This window comes from Gadus chalcogrammus, chromosome 23 (genome assembly GCF_026213295.1).
Source record: "Gadus chalcogrammus isolate NIFS_2021 chromosome 23, NIFS_Gcha_1.0, whole genome shotgun sequence".
In the NCBI taxonomy this organism is placed as follows: domain Eukaryota; kingdom Metazoa; phylum Chordata; class Actinopteri; order Gadiformes; family Gadidae; genus Gadus; species Gadus chalcogrammus.
Genome location: NC_079434.1, coordinates 11,779,720 through 11,797,219, shown reverse-complemented (window position 1 = coordinate 11,797,219; position 17,500 = coordinate 11,779,720). Strand labels below are relative to the sequence as shown.

At 46.9% G+C, this 17,500-nt stretch overlaps 1 protein-coding gene across 1 annotated transcript in view; it reads right to left on the bottom strand.

The window, feature by feature from the left end:
• Nucleotides 1-17,500, bottom strand: part of LOC130377672 (partitioning defective 3 homolog) — a 271,523-nt gene that overhangs the window by 128,467 nt on the left and 125,556 nt on the right. The window contains exon 4 of the mRNA XM_056584828.1: nt 428-654. Coding sequence (XP_056440803.1) covers nt 428-654 — 227 coding nt within the window. The remainder of the gene's footprint in view (nt 1-427; nt 655-17,500) is intronic.

Here is a 17,500-nt window from a genome sequence, read left to right as displayed (position 1 = left end):
TGTATCGTGCCCTCTCGATTGGTCGAAAGGCTGGTAGAATTGTTTGAGTAGTAGGAAAAAACTTTGACATGGTCTTAAAGTGAGTTGGAGAGCTTGAATCGAAAGCATAAAGATAGTCAAATAGGACCTAGCCTTGCGCTTTGCTGCCCTATTTCTTTAATATCTTAAAGTAAGTGTTTATAATTAGAGGATATGAGATAAGATAGGACAGGATACACTTCATTAATAACCCATGTGGGAGTCAAAGCAGAAGTACACAGCAGCAATTCAAATTAAAAAAACGATTAATTTAAAACAAGGTGCAAAAAAGACAACCAACCATGCCCCGGGAACAATTCAAATCTTTTACTTTCTCTTTGAAAAGCCTAATGCGTGCAGCTGTCTGTGGCCCTCTGAGCTGAGCCGTCCGCATCCGTTCAGTCCTCACCTTGCGTTCCAGGCTGCCGGTGCCGCCCCCGGCCCCGGCACCGGGACCAGCACCAGCACCAGCACCGGGGCCCGGCTTGTGGCCGTACTTGAAGCCCGTGGTGGTGGACCAGCGGGCCGGGTTCTTCCTGGACGGCTCCTCCGGACCCCCCAGCCCCTGGGCCTCGGAGCCCAGGGGTGGGGCCACCAGCGAGGGGTCGCTGCTGCGGCGCACGTGGAGCGGCATGCCTGTATATGGGGATAGTGTGATGGGGGAGAGGGGGGGGGAGGGAGGGAGGGAGGGATGGGGGGGAGGGAGGGAGGGAGGGAGGGAGGGAGGGAAGGAGGGAAAATGGAGCGTGAAGGAAAGAGGGAAAGAAGGAGCGAGAGATGAAAATTGGGGTTGGGATGGAAAAGAGAGAGAGAGGGTGGGAAAGAGAGGGGACATTGAGAGAGTTAGGGGGTAATATGTATTTGTGGCCAATCACACTGCAATCTCCCAGCACCTTTACCGCTTACCCCCCCCCCCCCCAGAGCTATCAAGCTCTGGTCCATTTCCACCCTGGTGCGTTTTGACATGTGTTCTCTTCGGAAGGACTAGCTATAATTTACAAGCATTCTGTCAGTTCTGGCCATAACCACAATGACAGTCCCCTCCCTCCCCCTCCCCCCACACACACCCCATGTGACTGCAGTTGACATCAACCGAGATGCACGCCACTACGAACAAGTGGTTTTGTTTTTCCTTCAAAAAACAAATCCCTATGCTCTCGAATGAAACGCGACACGGCAGAACTGTGAGATGTTTGACTTGGCTTGACTCCTATAAAATGAAATGCAATACAACGAGGGAGAGAGAGAGAGAGAGAGAGAGAGAGAGGAGAGAGAGAGAGAGAGAGAGAGAGAGGGTGAGGGAGACAGGAAGACAGAAAAATAGAGAAAGAGGGAGAGAGAAAGAGAGTGAACATAGGTGTGCCTTAGGTACACTAGGCTTCGGAGCAGTGGGCTCAGGGAAACACAAATATAGGAAAAACAAAGGAAAAATGGAAACATTCCAAATTAAATATTGCCTTACATTACAGTTGCCCCATTAATCAATACTTCAAGCGTAAGCGCTTTATGCTTTGATCCCCTTCACATAAACAGGACCAGTCTCCAGGGAGTATTTTGTGTGTGTGTGTGTGTGCGTGTGTGTGCCTGCCTGCCTGCCTGCCTGCCTGCCTGCCTGCCTGCCTAGCTTCTGCGTGCGTGTGCACGTTTACGCATATGTTTGTGTGTATCCGTGCGGGTGTGCGTGTCTGTGCGTGTAATACTAAACAGCGGTATCACCTACAGGAGGAACCCCAACGTAGCATGGAGCAGCCCGAGCCCATCGGTAACTAACGTGGAGGCAGGTGAGCGGTGGCTGGCTGTTTGGGCTGTTACTATACGCAACGCTAGAAACATAAACAAAGGCCAGATGGATGTGTTTGAGCGCGAGCCAGCAGGCCGCGTGCGCTCACATCCATAATTATGCAAATTGATTGGGCGACCACCTGTCATCGGGCCGCTCCCATCCTCCCAGCGAGCATATGCGCCCTGTGCACAGATTCCCTCTGAGGCAGGGGGGGGGGGGGGGGGGGGGGAGTGACTCCTCCACTGGAAGGAGCGCATTTTAATCAAGGAACTACCGTGGGCTCCCGTCACCTTCCCAGCGCGTGTTTCGCTGCGTCGAACGCCACGGGAGGCCCAGTGGGAGGCGGGCAAGGTGGGCTGCATGTCGACAGCATCCAGAGGGACCGCACGTATGAGACAGTGGTGTAGGTTAAGAAATATATATAGAAAACTAGGAAGAAGGAAGTAGAGACATAAAAAGACTAATTGCCGAGACTTGCCATTGGAGATGGCTGAGTCCTGCTCAGCGGGAAAATGTGTCTCGCTAAGAGGTACCTTGTTTCAAATCCCCCGGGTGATCACAGTAATAGCTGCGGCAATCACTCCGCAAAAAGAAAGTCACCAACCCCCTTTTCCTCAGCCCCTTACTTATGTTGTTTGTTCCCAGCGCTTGCTTCACTAAATTATCCATCTTTCCAGGGTAACCATTATATCGCAGAAGCCAGAAAAAAACGTTTCTGATGGTTCCTTGACTTTTTCTTGATTATAATTTTCGTCACCCGGCGATTTGCTTCCTTTTCTGGTCCTCACTTCTTCTCCCAACGCCACCATTCAAGCAGTTTTCAGCCTGCACTGGGAGTAGACGTAATCGGACGGAACACGATGCTCTGAACACACAGAACGCCGTTACTTAATAAACAATGCCCAATTGGCACCGGCTTGGCTATGCTCTGTGCTGGCGTCCCCCCCCCCCCACACACACACACACACACAACTTATAACTCCAGAGACGTTAGTATGCACTTCCACCCCATTCAGGTTTTCCGCCTGCCTTAAGCCCATGAGCAAGTAGCGCCAGGCCCTGCACACAGAAGAACCAGAGGGGGAAGAAGATGGATGGGTGGGCTTAGGTCTGGCTCTTCCCAGGACAAAATGTGTGGAAAGTGGGCTGTTTGCCTCCCGAGTTACGAGGACTTTCTCTGGCTTAATAGGCCCACTCAGGAGACCTAGCAACTTGGCCTAGCAACATGATGATGACAGAGGGCTGACATTTCCATGGCTCACTAAGTGCTTGAGTGGAAGTACTACAATACCAGGAGCAGGTACAGCCATAATAATAGCCATACAGGCATCCATAAAGAAATTATGGTTTGATTTTTCTGTAGCCTTCTACAAATTCATATGGGAACGGCATAGGAAGGTTGAATGGAAAATGAGGCAGGCCATCAGACAGGCAGTCATATTCCTAAATTGGGTTGAGAACTCAATAAGGGTTGTTAATAGACTTTGCTCCCCACCCCTTCAGCTAACGGCCGGTTCACGTCCAGTTCAGGCCGCTAATGATGTTCACCTCGCACTGAAGGGGGTTCAGCTGTACGGGTGGCCGGATCATGTCCGGCATAATATCCCGCTTGATGACCACCACACAAACAGAGAGTGAGAGTGAGAGTGAGAGAGAGAGAGAGAGATGGAATGAGAAACAGAAGAAAAGAGAGAAAGAGAGAAAGAGAGGGAGAGAGACAAAGAGACAGAGAGAGAGGGAACAAGAGAGAGATGGAAAGAGGCATAGACAGCAAGAGGGGTAAATAGTATGTGAGAGATAGAAATAGGGGAGAATAAAACAGTCGTGAGTTAGATACAGACAAAGAAAACACGGCATGTGGGCAGAGTAGGCTATTAGCGAGGGCTCGAAACAAAAGATGGAAACGGGCGATCTAATCGAACGGAGGAACAGTGAGAGATCAAACTAGACAGAAATAGAAAGTGGGTAGAAAGAAGGGAATGAACAAGGCATAAAGAAGAGGCCCACCACCCAGGCAGGTAGTTACAAATGCACAGAAAGAGAAAGAGACACAGAGACACAGAAAGAGACAGAGACACAGAAAGAGCCAGAGAGAGAGATAAAGAGAGAGAGAGAAACAGAGAGAGAGAGAGAGACAGAGAGAGAGAGAGAGTGAGAGTGAGAGACAGACAGAGACAGAGAGAGACAGAGACAGAGAGAGAGACAGTGAGAGTGAGAGACAGACAGAGAGAGAGTGAGAGACAGAGAGAGTGAGAGTGAGAGTGAGAGAGAGAGAGAGAGAGAGATTACAGTACATCTAGCAGAGGTTACAGTGACCTAAGGCAGAGTGGCTTCTTTTACAGATTGCCTTGGCTTCAGTGAATAGCAGAGACCAACCTGCTATTAACCACAGCTCCAAACAGTGTGCTGGACTGCATAATAGACCAAGGCGGTGTACGGTCCAACATCGAGGGGATGTTTATAATATAAGGAATACACACAATCTCTTATATGTAGTATTAAATAGTAGTTGAGGTGTGGAATTCAGATATCTTCAGAAATGAACAGCTAACAATAAACAGTAGACAAGAGATGCACATTTCCTCACACGCCATTATATGGACACGGATGTCATCGTTGTCTGTGTAAAGTCTAAGCGTTCAATATTTTCTATAAAGTCCTTCTATAAATATGAGGAGAAACATATCAGATCTATGTACATCTAAATACCTGTCTGGGGCATCAGTGATAGAACCGCAAGGACGAAAAGAAAACAGGACGTAGGAGCGACAGAGCCCAAAGAGAAAGACTGAAAAAAGAAAAGGAACAGGGGCTATGTGAGGCGCCAGCGAATTCATAACAACATTATATGTTCCGCTATGTGTGTATACACGCATAATAATGTGACTGAATCTTTGATGCATGCTTTTTTTAGTTTGTATGCAAATATATGCACATACTGCTGGCTTAAGCATTATGCAGAGAAACCTATGGAGAAACAAAAAAAAGTGCCTGAAATAAAACACAAAAGGAGAGAAAGGCAGAGAAAGTGAAAGAGACAAGGAGAGCAGAGAAGGTTGCTACGCTACGCAACGCTCCATTATGTGACTGTGATTTTACTTTGTGATCCTCTATGCTGTGAGACAGTACTGTGTGGCCCTTGATGCCAATGTGACAGAACGTACCCCCCCGTCCCCACACACACTCAATCCCCTTTAATTTAGTGGGACTATAGTGACAGACGGAAAAGGGGGCTCGCCCTTTTAATTATAACTTGTGCCACCTCTTCATTTCGGAGCAGCCAATCGATTCAGTGACGAGGCAAAGGGTGACCTTACGGGAAGCCTTCCTAATGAAATAAATCCCTAACCCGAACTGCCCCCGCCCCACCCCAATCTCTGCGTATGCAGTGTTGAATTAATGAGGGCACAGAGAGGGACAGACTCACCGTAACTACATTGACCATGATGCACCTTGATGGGAGGTCACCCCTAAGAGGGCTGGTTTGTTCTCATTGGTCTTTACAAGGCCGATGGTACTTTCGATTTCATAGTTTGACCTTCGCACAAAATCATCCACTTTATAATAATCTGGTTTCCATTATTTTGCAATTGCTAACAATGTTATGAAGCATGCAAAAATTGGATACTTGCTTTTCCGGGTATACAGCATACATGCAATTGTAAACAAAGAGTGCAGTTGGGTGCAGAAAGTATCCATGACAACCTATGCCACTCAATATGAATTTCTAAATATAGATATGTTAGGGTGCAGGGTATTTCATGGAAATGTGCTCACGAGTCATCATATGAGAATATTCCAAACGCATGTGACCGATATGTTTTATGTGCAGCAAAATTACACTTAGACATTATGCTTATACATGCAGTTATTAATGAAGCACTTTATTCTAAATTCAACGATTGTTCACGAGGACATCGTAGGAGCCTCAGGAAACGCTGTGAGAGTAAGTCCACAGAGGTCTTCCCACAGTATGAGGCTGTTTCTCTCTGTATTCTATTGGAAATGACCAAATAATGTGTCGTGCCCATCGATGGCCTTCCCACCTCCAACCTCCAAGACCCTGGGCCGATAAACCACCCCGGCCACGCCCAGCTCCAAGGGCCAGCGATGAGAGGTGGTGGAAGAGGTGGGGAACGAAGGTTGTCTCTGTTACATATGAGATCCACAGGTGTCCAATCAGTGTAATTAAATGACCTGGGTTGGGGGGCTGGTGTAGTGTCCTTTAGTGCACCTGGGACAGGACAGGGCGAGAGAGAGTGGTGTGCCCCCCCCCCCCCTTCCACCACACACACACACACACACACACCTCTTTGACTCAGTGCCAGCATCAGGATAATGGAGCCTCTGCTTTAGCATGCTGATGAGGTTATGGAGAGGACAATGCCTGGACTGGACTGAGTGTGTGTATGTGTGCATGTGTGCGTTTGTGTACACACTAATAAGGTTATGGAGAGGACACTGGGCGGCAAGAGTGAGTGTGCACGCGCGCGCGCGTGCGTGTCTGTGTGTGTGTGTGTGTCCATGAGAGCCATACTGAGGCAGGTCATGGTAGCAGACATGGCTTTAGCAGTATTTCTAGCTTGCAGCTCAAATGGAGCATCATGGTATAATACCACTGAAACAACTATCTCATGGCCTAGCAGTAAGAGGAGATCAGTATATTTATGAAATGAGGCACAGAGAGAGGTCTCATTCATTTAACATATTATCTGTGATGGCCATCTACTCTTTGCACGTGATGGCTGCAGGTTCACGTTTCAGGGAAGCACATCGGTGGACCTATGCAAAGTAATATAATGAGAGAGTGCTCTATTCAAATAATGGTACTCCAGCACAATCAGAGACCTCACATTCTTACTTATTTTCTTTGACGAATCAAGCAAACAGCAGGTGTTACTTCAGATGTATATCTTTTACATACATTGCAGCCTCTCTATTTTGTTTGGGACCAAGAGGTGTCTGTGCACTGAGGAGGCAGAGAGAACTTGTTCTGTGTCCAAGACCACCCACATGAGGAACTGGACTTGGCCTCCCTTCAGTGGGACGGACGTGTGCTTTTGATCAGTGCACGTGCACGACACTGCTGATTTGATGAAGACTCCGGCTGTTGATTTGAGGAAGAGGCTCATGCGGCCCTTCCTGATTGCATTTGTGGGTGTCAATCTCGACTGATTATGCGGGCGGTGCAACACTGCTATTACTCCAAAGAACAAAAACAAATTGGTCATTCATTTATATCCTACTCACTTTAATATGAACGGGATGCGGCGTATGTGCCCTCCAAGAAATGTCTCTCTCAGACAGATAATTCTGCAACTTTGTAATACTTTTGGGGGTCAGATTCGGTTCAGAAACTGATTAAATTAATTCAACTCCTTGATGTTGCTGGCTCTATATGATGATGTCCCCTGTGGGCAGTCAAGACCTTAAATGCAGAATACTGAACCACAAAGTCTGCAGTACTGGGTACCACAGAGTCTGCAGTACTGGGTACCACGGAGTCTGCAGTACTTGGTACCACAGAGTCTGCAGTACTTGGTACCACAGAGTCTGCAGTACTGGATGCCACAGAGTCTGCAGTACTTGGTACCACAGAGTCTGCAGTACTGGGCACCACAGAGTCTGCAGTACTGGGTACCACAGAGTCTGCAGTACTGGATACCACAGAGTCTGCAGTACTGGGTACCAAAGAGTCTGTAGTACTGGGTACCACAGAGTCTGTAGTACTGGGTACCACAGAGTCTGCAGTACTGGCTACCAAAGAGTCTGCAGTACTGGGTAACACAGAGTCTGTAGTACTGGGTACCACAGAGTCTGCCGTACTGGGTACCAAAGAGTCTGCAGTACTGGGTAACACAGAGTCTGTAGTACTGGGTACCACGGAGTCTGCAGTACTGGGTACCAAAGAGTCTGCAGTACTGGGTACCAAAGAGTCTGCAGTACTGGGTAACACATGCTCCACCTCTTGCTGGTGGATGAGCCGTAGCCCAGTACCCAGTAGCAGTTGGAAACCTAGTGGTATATTCAAGGGTAGGGTTTGGACATGTTACAAAAGAGAGTGACAGAGAGCTTGGGCGAAAGAGAGCAGGGAAGAGAGAGAGAGAGAGAGAGAGAGAGAGAGAGAGAGAGAGAGAGAGAGAGAGAGAGAGAGAGAGAGAGAGAGAGAGAGAAAATAGGTTTTGAATAGACTTCTGACCTTTCCAGAGAAGGGAGGGGGCTATCAGATAGAGAAAGCACTGTTTTGGAAATGGGAGGACGGGGTGGTGCTGTTAAAAAAAACACTTTCCAAAGTCTAACTAAGTGCCCAACTGTGGGTGTAGTTGCTGAGTGTACAAGTAAAAGTTTAGTCGTGTGTCTGTGCGTGTGTGTTTGTGGCTAGGCAGGGCATCGACTACCCTTGGCAGGTACATGGAAATAAGACAGGGGTCTCTCTCTCTCTCTCTCTCTCTCATACTCTCTCTCTCGTACTCCCTCTTTCTCTCAGAATGTATCCACAGAGCTGTCCAGTACCTTTGCCGTGACCCACACTGGGTCATTCATCACGAGATCTAGAAGGGGGAGGGCTGGGTCTGCCTTGTCCCATTCCTAATCAGTTTGGCAGCCAGAGATTATAATACACTTAACCCAACATTAAACCGAACCTACGCTTCGTAAAAAATAAAAAATTAAATTCAGCACATCAAGGCACACTGGGAAAAGCACAATACAAATCTACTATTCAGCAGGTCTTCACCAGAAAAAGATAATCATACCACAATGAACAATTAAAAGTGAATGGTTACAGTCCAAAGTGCTGAGAGCACTACAATGTTAAGTGCAGTGCATCGTAAAGTGCCAGGCTAGCTCTTTATTCCGGCAGACCTTACTAATCAATCTCTGAACCCTCAACAAGGGAGCCCCCTCTGGCTGACTCTAACAAGGACCTAGTAGTAGACCTCAGTAGTAGATACACGCCTATACAGTTCACTATTCGAAATGTGGGCATAATAGGATATTAAGACTGATTATAGTGATGATATCCAATAAGATTTGACCACATAGCATTTTGAACCTCAGGTAAAATCGTAAAATATACATCCACGTGTTGTTTACTATGTTAAACATCTGGATGGAAGAACCAGATTGGGCAAATGCAGACACAGGACTGGATGCAGTCTTGTTTGTTGTTGTTGTTTTCAGTGATGATATGGATCAGAAAGCAATCTGCAGCCCTGTAGCATCACTGAGCTATGCAGACCTATATGTTTCATGTTTGGACTTGGGGAGGGAGACAATAGACATGACTAGATTGGTGGATTAAAACCAACACAGTGTAGATTTACAAAGATAGATAGATGTGGACTGTTATTTCTGTCCTTCTCCCTTTGAACTGTCCTGAGCATTGGACCCATGGAGCAGAGATTTCAGCCAGCAGACAACTGCTGCTTCCCAGAACTACAGAAGCAGCACTAAAAAATGTAAGCCAGGACTCTGTGTGCGCACGCGCACCATCTCGATGCACACGGACTGCAAATCAGCGTGAGATTGTGCACATGTCTATTCCTGCACTTTACCGTCTACAGGCGCCAGATAAAACAACTTGCAAGTCAGTGTCCACACCTGCACGCCCTTTCTTCACACACACACACACACACACACACACACACACACACACACACACACACACACACACACACACACACACACACACACACACACACACACACACACACACACACACACACACACACACACACCAGACTCTCTCTCCCATACACACCAGACTCTCTCTCCCACACACTGACCCAACCTCCCCATAATCAACGCGCTCTCCTCCTGTACCAGCCAGGGATTTCCTAATCAGCTACAGCCAAACAAACCCCAACGTTCCAGAAACAGGGTCCGGCAGCACTTTCTGTGTAAACACCACTTCACGTCTGTCCCTCTGTTACCGCCTGTTATCCTGAACCTCGTCAGTCTAGCCATGTGTCTCGGTAAAAAAAACTGTTTTTAAAATCAGTTACACTGACCACATGTTGGGTACAGTGGGGGAAGGGGACAAGGTGTAGGTGCAGACAAGGCGGTCTAGTGGAGTTTATAGTTGTGTGCACGGCCATGGCTTTATATAGGCGCCATTTGGCCGTACCGTTACAGAACTTCAACATTTCAGAGATGCGTGTGCAGATGACAAATCGGCATGTGAACTGAACACACATCTCACTCTCCACCCCCCCCCCCCCCCCCCCCCCACACACACGTTTGCATTGAAATGAACAGAATTATCAACATTTCTTGTTTTTATGCGTGCAAAATGCTTTTCAGAGCGATAGAATCACTTTTTGACCAACAATGTGTTTTTTACCTTATATTGTTGATTCCCCTGCTCGCCTTGTCGGCCAGACAGTGGTTTGTTGTAAATAACAAAAGATAAAAAGTTAATGGCTTGACAGGAGCTCTATAATTATTCATCGATTCTGTCATTTCTTTGTTCTGATGTGTGTGTGTTTTCGTAGTCATGTGAAATGTGCTCCCTCTCTGACGCCCTTGTCTGATTGGGTTCAAATTGGAGAGGGCGTTGTAATACGGCCCGATATTGAACTTAAAAATAAATGCATTCTGTTTGAAGTGGTTATAGGTTGCAATGGCCCCTTCAGCAAGGGATTTGAGTTCAGTATTGTTTATCTTTTCAGTAAAAAGGGGCAGTCTGCGACGAAACGTCTTTCCAATGTCCACATTTCAATACATTCCACCAACGGCAACATTCACCACTCATCAACATTCCAGGCTTTGTAAATTACTTTCTTTTTTCAAAGGAAAAGAACAAACAAGATTCCTTCAGGTCACCAATCATCCTCTCTGGACCTCAGGCCGGATCTAGACAGTGTGTTTGTGTTGCGTGATACGGGTCTGGCTCTGTGAAGAACGAGGCCAGTTGATTGGATGTTTCGAGCGGATCGTTGCGTACGGAATAATAATAAAGGAAATGTCTGAAACACACACACACACACACATACACCCCCCCCACACACACACACACACACATACACACACACACACCTATTTGCATAGATACAGATTCTTCCTTTGTTTAAACACACACATACAGAATTGAGCTTCACACATGCAGACAAATACAGAAATTATATGAAAAGAGGGCGTGTGTGCGTGTGTATGTGTGTGCTTGCGTGTCCGGGGGTTTTCTACGTCAGAGCACATATGTGGCCGGATCTCGAAAACACAGAGTGCAACGAGACAAAACACAGACAGGAGTGAGGAAATGTACGGAGTCAACACGGCGATATGCTTTATGAGGATTGTCTGGGCTTTTCTTCTCTCTCTCTCTCTCTCTCTTTCGAAAAAGAAAGTGAATTGGACCCAATACGCCCACGGGAGGTTCTAGAAACAGATGGTATTGTGATGTGCAGACGCTGTGTTTTGGATACAGACATCACTCTGATCGGTCACACGGTGTCGTGGAGCATATGTTTGGGTTGTTGGATGAAGGAGAGAGTCAGTTAGAGAGTCAGTTAGAGAGAGAGAGAGCGAGAGAGAGAAAGACAGAGACAGAGACAGACAGCAAGAGAGAGAAAGAAAGAGACAATGAGAGAGAGAGCGAGACAGAGACAGAGAGATAGTTAGACAGGGAGGGAGACAGAGACATAGAGAGGCAGAGAGAGAGAGGGAGAAAGAGAGACGGAGAGAGAGAGAGATGGACAGAGAGAGACAGAGAGAGATTCATTGAAGAAGGAAACAATGCAAGGATGTATGCATGTATCTGGCGATACATGTCCTGGTAGGGTGTTCCACTCATACACAAATGGTTCTGGGTTCCATGTCCCAATGTCCTGGGCCTAACCTGTAGGCATCAAGAGTACGGGCCTCTCCCTGACCTGCCGACCTGACCAACTTGTATCTGAATTCACTGACAGTCACTTTAATGAAAGCGTTTGATGAAAGATATAAGCAAGCTAGCTACATGAACTCTGGGTGGAAAGGAAAGCTCTCTATATCTATCAACATGCCTCATTTCCATGAGTGTGTATTTATGCTTATTTGCTTGTTTTTTACCTACATTTTATGGGGACTCCAAAAATAACCGAGGTTGCCAATTGGTGTACTTGGTTCTTTTTGTTGGATTTCTCACACATATAAATCAGCAGTTCGGACGTTGCAATTTCAAGCAACACCTCGAAAAAAAGGGAAACACATAGTATTTTGTGGTTGCACATATATTGTTTTGATTTAATACTTGTGAGACTAAGCAAAGCAAATTGTATTAAGCCTTATTCCCAATGAAGGCGGCACACCAGCTTGAATGATAATAGCAATGTTGCACATTATTTCTGTAGCCCAAATTTGAGCTCTTATTTGTAACGTGGATTTGCCAACAAAAAAAGCACAGCAGTGACTATAAGTGTATTAGATGAAACAGATGGATTTCAAAAAAGATGCCAATAAAATATCCAAAACAAGCAAAAATTATAACTAGATGGCAAAAAGGACCTGATCAAAAACCAAGCGGAGCAGTTACTCATGAAGTTCATAAGTGGCGTTATCCTGCTGCATTTTACCCTTCTTCACATTGAAAGCTTTTTCCCACGCATGTTTAATATTTCAAAAACCAAACGTCAGCTTCGAAAGAGGATAGTCATGTTTTCGGCATGGAGCGCCGGCCTGCCCTTAAAAGGCTTAATTTATCCCTTTTAAAACATTTAAAAGTTCAGCCTAAAATGGCGCCTTCTGGTTTCTTAAGTAGCCACTGTCAAACTTCAATGGATTGCCTCAGGCAACTTCTCCAGTCGGTAAAAAGCTGAATTATACGTGTAATTTTGTTTTCATAGCCATGCTATCCTTGTTTGGTGATTTTGTCAGAATTTTAGCCTTGATTACTTTAGGGGAATTATGCTGTTCGTGTGTGTGTGTGTGTGTTGGTTTGTGTGTGTTGAGAGGGGGGGGGGGGGGGGGGGGGGGCTGCATCTGTACTAATTGTCCTTGATGAGGCTGACGAGGAACAGGTCTGGGACATTTAGATGAGTTGGGAAGGAGGTCCAGGATATGTGTGTGTGCGTGGGTGTGTGTGCTCGGTGTGCATGCCTACGCGTGAGAGTGCATGTGCTTGCGTAAAATAGTTGGTCGCTTTGAAGTAAAGCCGCTGATGTCGTCAATGGTTGACATTTACCCTTCACACGAACTCTACCACTGCAGTACGGTTTTCTTTAAATTTAACAAGATTTCCGTAGCATTTTCACAGTGTGCCTGCATGTGGGTGTGTGGGGGTCTCTCAAAAATACCCGGAGCGAATCCGTTTAGAATGTTTTCCTTCTACACCCGTGCTCGATGAAACGCCGCAGTGGTGAGGTAAACCTATCGGAACCTCATACAAAGACGGCTTAATGAGGTCGTCACAGCGGGCCGGGGGGATTAAAGGCTGGGTCGGGGTGGGGTAGTGGTGGGGTGTAGCCATGACGGTGTCACGGCATTCACTTCAAGAGTAAGACACACACACGCAGGACAAAAGAGTCAAAAGAGCGTGGTGAAACACAGGAGACGGTCCCAAAACCATCAGAGCTGTGTGGACACAGCCCAGCCAGGCATAGCGACCCTGTCGTACTCTGCCGGGGCCCCCAGGAGCCCACCTCCGTCTTTCCGAAACAACGTTAATGAAGTGTGGAGGTCCCTACGTCACGGCTGCAAAGGGGCGAGATCATAAAGGTCAGCAATGGACATGCAGGCAGAAAAGAGAGGAAGAAAGGGAAGGAGAGAGAGATATGTAGAGAATGGAGATCCAGCGAGGGCAAGAGGGAGAGGAAGAAAGAAAGAGAGGGAGCAAGAATGAGAGAGAGGGAGAGAGAGAGGAGAGAGAGAGAGAGAGACACACACAGAGAGAGAGATGGAAATGGAGACTGGGCTAATTTCCAAACCAGCGCCATTAGTGCAATAGTATGTAGGAACAAGGAGGAGTGGTGGAGCAACGTAATCACCAGTCATTAGGGCTCTTAATGATAAGAGCGTACTGCAAACAAGATGAGATCTCACCCATCAGCCAGAGGAACTATGTGTGAAATGCTTCGCATTCACTGAGATTTAAATTGGAATCTCAGTAGCCCAAATAAACTACATCTGTGTGTGTGTGTGTGTGTGTGTGTGTGTGTGTGTGTGTGTGTGTGTGTGTGTGTGTGTGTGTGTGTGTGTGTGTGTGTGTGTGTGTGTGGTATTACTGGACCTTAAAGCTGGCCTCTACAACACGTACGTTTTCCATGTAACTTGTTGGGTTCTCAAACTGAATTATTATTACAGAGAACAGACTAAAACAACATAGTGATGCCGTGTTCCCCTGGCCCACGACGTAACATGGAGATAAGCTAAAATAAACACTTGAACCAAATGTTTTTCTTTTTTGCATACCACCCCACCATGTCAGTCCGGCTCCAAATGATAAACTGTGTCTAATGTGGGAACACTCCCCCGGCCCCCAACCCCCCCCACCCCCCACCCCTACGGCCCCTTCCTCTTGTGACTCTAGAATCCTTCATCTGAGGCTCCATACATCTTTCTGTGTTTACACGGAGCTCAACCAGAAAGCCACATTATGGTAGTGGAGAGTCGGGTCAGAGGTGGCCGTTTATCAGCCATCGGGATCAAGGCTGAGGGGGGGGGAGGGGATACACAATCTCGTGTAGTCGGATGACGCCAGCCGGGAAGAGGCCAGACGACCAATCGCCACGGCAACCGCTGTGTATCCCTTCCCATGCTCTCAAGCCAGTCACAGGGTTAGGGCTTGTCTGCATGTCTGGTCGGCTCTGAGAAGTTTGTGTGTGTGTGTGTGTGTGTGTGTGTGTGTGTGTGTGTGTGTGTGTGTGTGTGTGTGTGTGTGTGTGTGTGTGTGTGTGTGTGTGTGTGTGTGTGTGTGTGTGTGTGTGTGTGTGTGAAAATGTATTGAATCTCAAACCATACCAACATTCAGCAGTGTGTGTTTGTATAAATTGATATGCATTATATACTATAGGACATGTGGATGCACACCATCCATGCACTGATGTTTATTGATATATTCAATAAATAATTCCCAGCCCTCATGAAAATTAGCAGAATTATGTTTTACATAACACTTCAAAGACTCAAATTTGTTTTACTGCTCATGGCCAACATAATGTACGGTTCCCAATGACCTCATTTTGAAAAGGCTAGACTGTAATGTATCCCTCTCCCCATTGCCTCAGCAGTCTCTCTCTGGTCTCTCTAACAGGAGTGTATGATTAAGAGTTGACATAACTAATAGACCCCTTCTCCAAACCAAAAAAGAAAAAAGCAAGTGCTTGCTATTGGCTGTCCTCTTGAGGCGAGACGGTGGGTTTAAAGTGCTCACTGTCTGTAGCTAATGATGCTAGCAATGAGTGCTCCTCCTCAGAACACGGAGATAAAGTGGTGGAGATACCATGCAATCGAGTCAAGTGCCTCGAGTGGCCACGCAAGGTACTGCATCTTCTATGGAGCCAGTGGAACAACAGTGCCCTGTTGTTATCATGCCGTGTTATGTATGGATTCAGCAGGCTGGCAGGCTATTTGTAATGAATACATAGATAACCAGGTGCAGTACTGGATTCACCATTAGTACCCATCATTTGCCCCTAATTAGACTTAATCACTCACATACAAGCAAGTAGACACGCACACGCAAACACACACATGTTCCTGCACACAAACATGCACACTCTTCTTGTTCCCACTTTCTTGGATACTTCTGGAGTAAGGACATCATGGCATCATAAAACATTGCACTTTAACCCCAACCCCCTGCTTTTGAAAGGAGACAAAAAGAAAAGAAGGGGAGAGAGGCAGAGAGAGAGAGAGGATGGCATGCTTGCGGAGAGATTGTATCTCCTCCTGATCAAGTCTGGGTGGGAGGGAGGGAGGGAGACAGAGAGAGAGAGTCAGAGAGATAGAGAGTGAGGTGGTGGTGGTGACAACAGGAAATGAACGCCGTTAATGCTAAACAAGAGATGTATATGTTCCTCTTACCACAGTTTGGGCCAGGCTTAAGGGGCTTGGCCTCCATGGGTCAATATGGGCAACATGTGTTTGTTTATGTTTACCGTCGAGTCAGTGGTCAGTGGCCAGTGACCTCTGCTTGGCGCGCTACACTGACTTCTATCTGGCCTTGGCTGGGGTAGGTCTGAGCCTCTTCAGCCGCGGCAAAAAAATGGATTACAGCCCCCCAGAGACGGCTGCACTCAGCTCTCCTCTCTCTCCTGACAAGCAATCTCCGTAATGGCCGGCGAGCATCGTTGTCATGGCACGGACGCACCTGGCGTGCGTGTCTGCGTGTATGTCTGTGTGGTTGACGGTTGTGTGTGGGGTTGGCGCGTGTGTCTTTGTGTATGTCTGTGTGGTCGAGGGTTGTGTGTGGGGTTGGCGTGTGTGTCTGTGTGGTTGAGGCGTGCGTGTGTGTATGTGTGTGTCTGTGTGTGTTCACAAATGATCCATTTTGACTTTCTGGTGCTTACGAAACAAGCCAAAGCATCCACTTGAGGGCGCCGAACTGCCGGGGCCTTGAAGTGAAGTGGAGGTACAACATGGGGGGCGGGGGCTATAATCACAGGAATGTCACAGCAATCACAATCTACCAGTCACTCTAGATCCAGAGTTCTTCCTGGTCCAAGGTCAGCCTCTAAGTTGTGTGTGTGTGTTTCTCCTCTTCATGTGGGTTTGTGTCTCTGGGAGCAATCAGCTGACCCCTTCCCTCTGATGTGGAAGGTTTTCTTCTCCCCCCCACAGCTCCAGAAATATATATTTTTAACACTATCCCTGTCAAAAAGTGGAGAGGAAAACTTTAAGAGTATTGTGCTGTAGCGGGGGGACCTCGCCAGACAGGCGCAACGGTGCGGTGAGGTGTGAAAAGGTAGGGTTTGGAAACAGAGGGAGAGAGAGGAGAGTAGGGGGGCCAGAGGCCACAGGGACTCTGGTCGATACACAAGGTAAGCTTCATTGACCAGCGCTGCTCCTGTTCTGCCGCACACAGGTGGCCTACTTTTCACGGATGAACATGCAATGTCTCCGTGACAACCATACAGGTTTCTGTTTTACAGGTGGAAGAGAGGAGGATGGTAAAGAAAGACTGCACAGACTGAATTGGGTGGATTTCTTATTTTCTTGTCAATTAATGAAAGGACACTGACCCAATTCAGTTAGTACATTGTCCAACTATATATATATATATATATATATATATATATATAAATAAAGAGAGAGAGAGAGAGAGAGAGAGAGAGACATATAGCTACATATCTATATCTATAAATCTGTCTCTATACATCTAGATAATACATATAGATTTTTTTCTACTTTCAGCCTCCAACTTTATTGCGAGGAAGATCAGTAGAGAGCTGACTCACCCAGCAAATCAAGTCTTTCAAATGAGAAAACTTTAAAACGACCCAGATTGACAAAATGCGATGAGACAATCGCTGTCCGCTGGTGTGTGTGTGTATTTTATTTGGATTGTATGCCAATTTAAAGTTCTGCACATCCTGCCATACTTCTCTAAGATTATACTTTCCCGCGGCGAGTGGGCAGAGGTGGACCAGAGTCAGTGTAATTATGTGAAAATGACATTCATTATTGTAATTTACATCTCATCTCCGGTCCAATTAAGAGCGGTTTGACCCTGCTCAGCACACACTGAGGCCCGGAGAAGACACGCTCCCCAGAGAGAGAGAG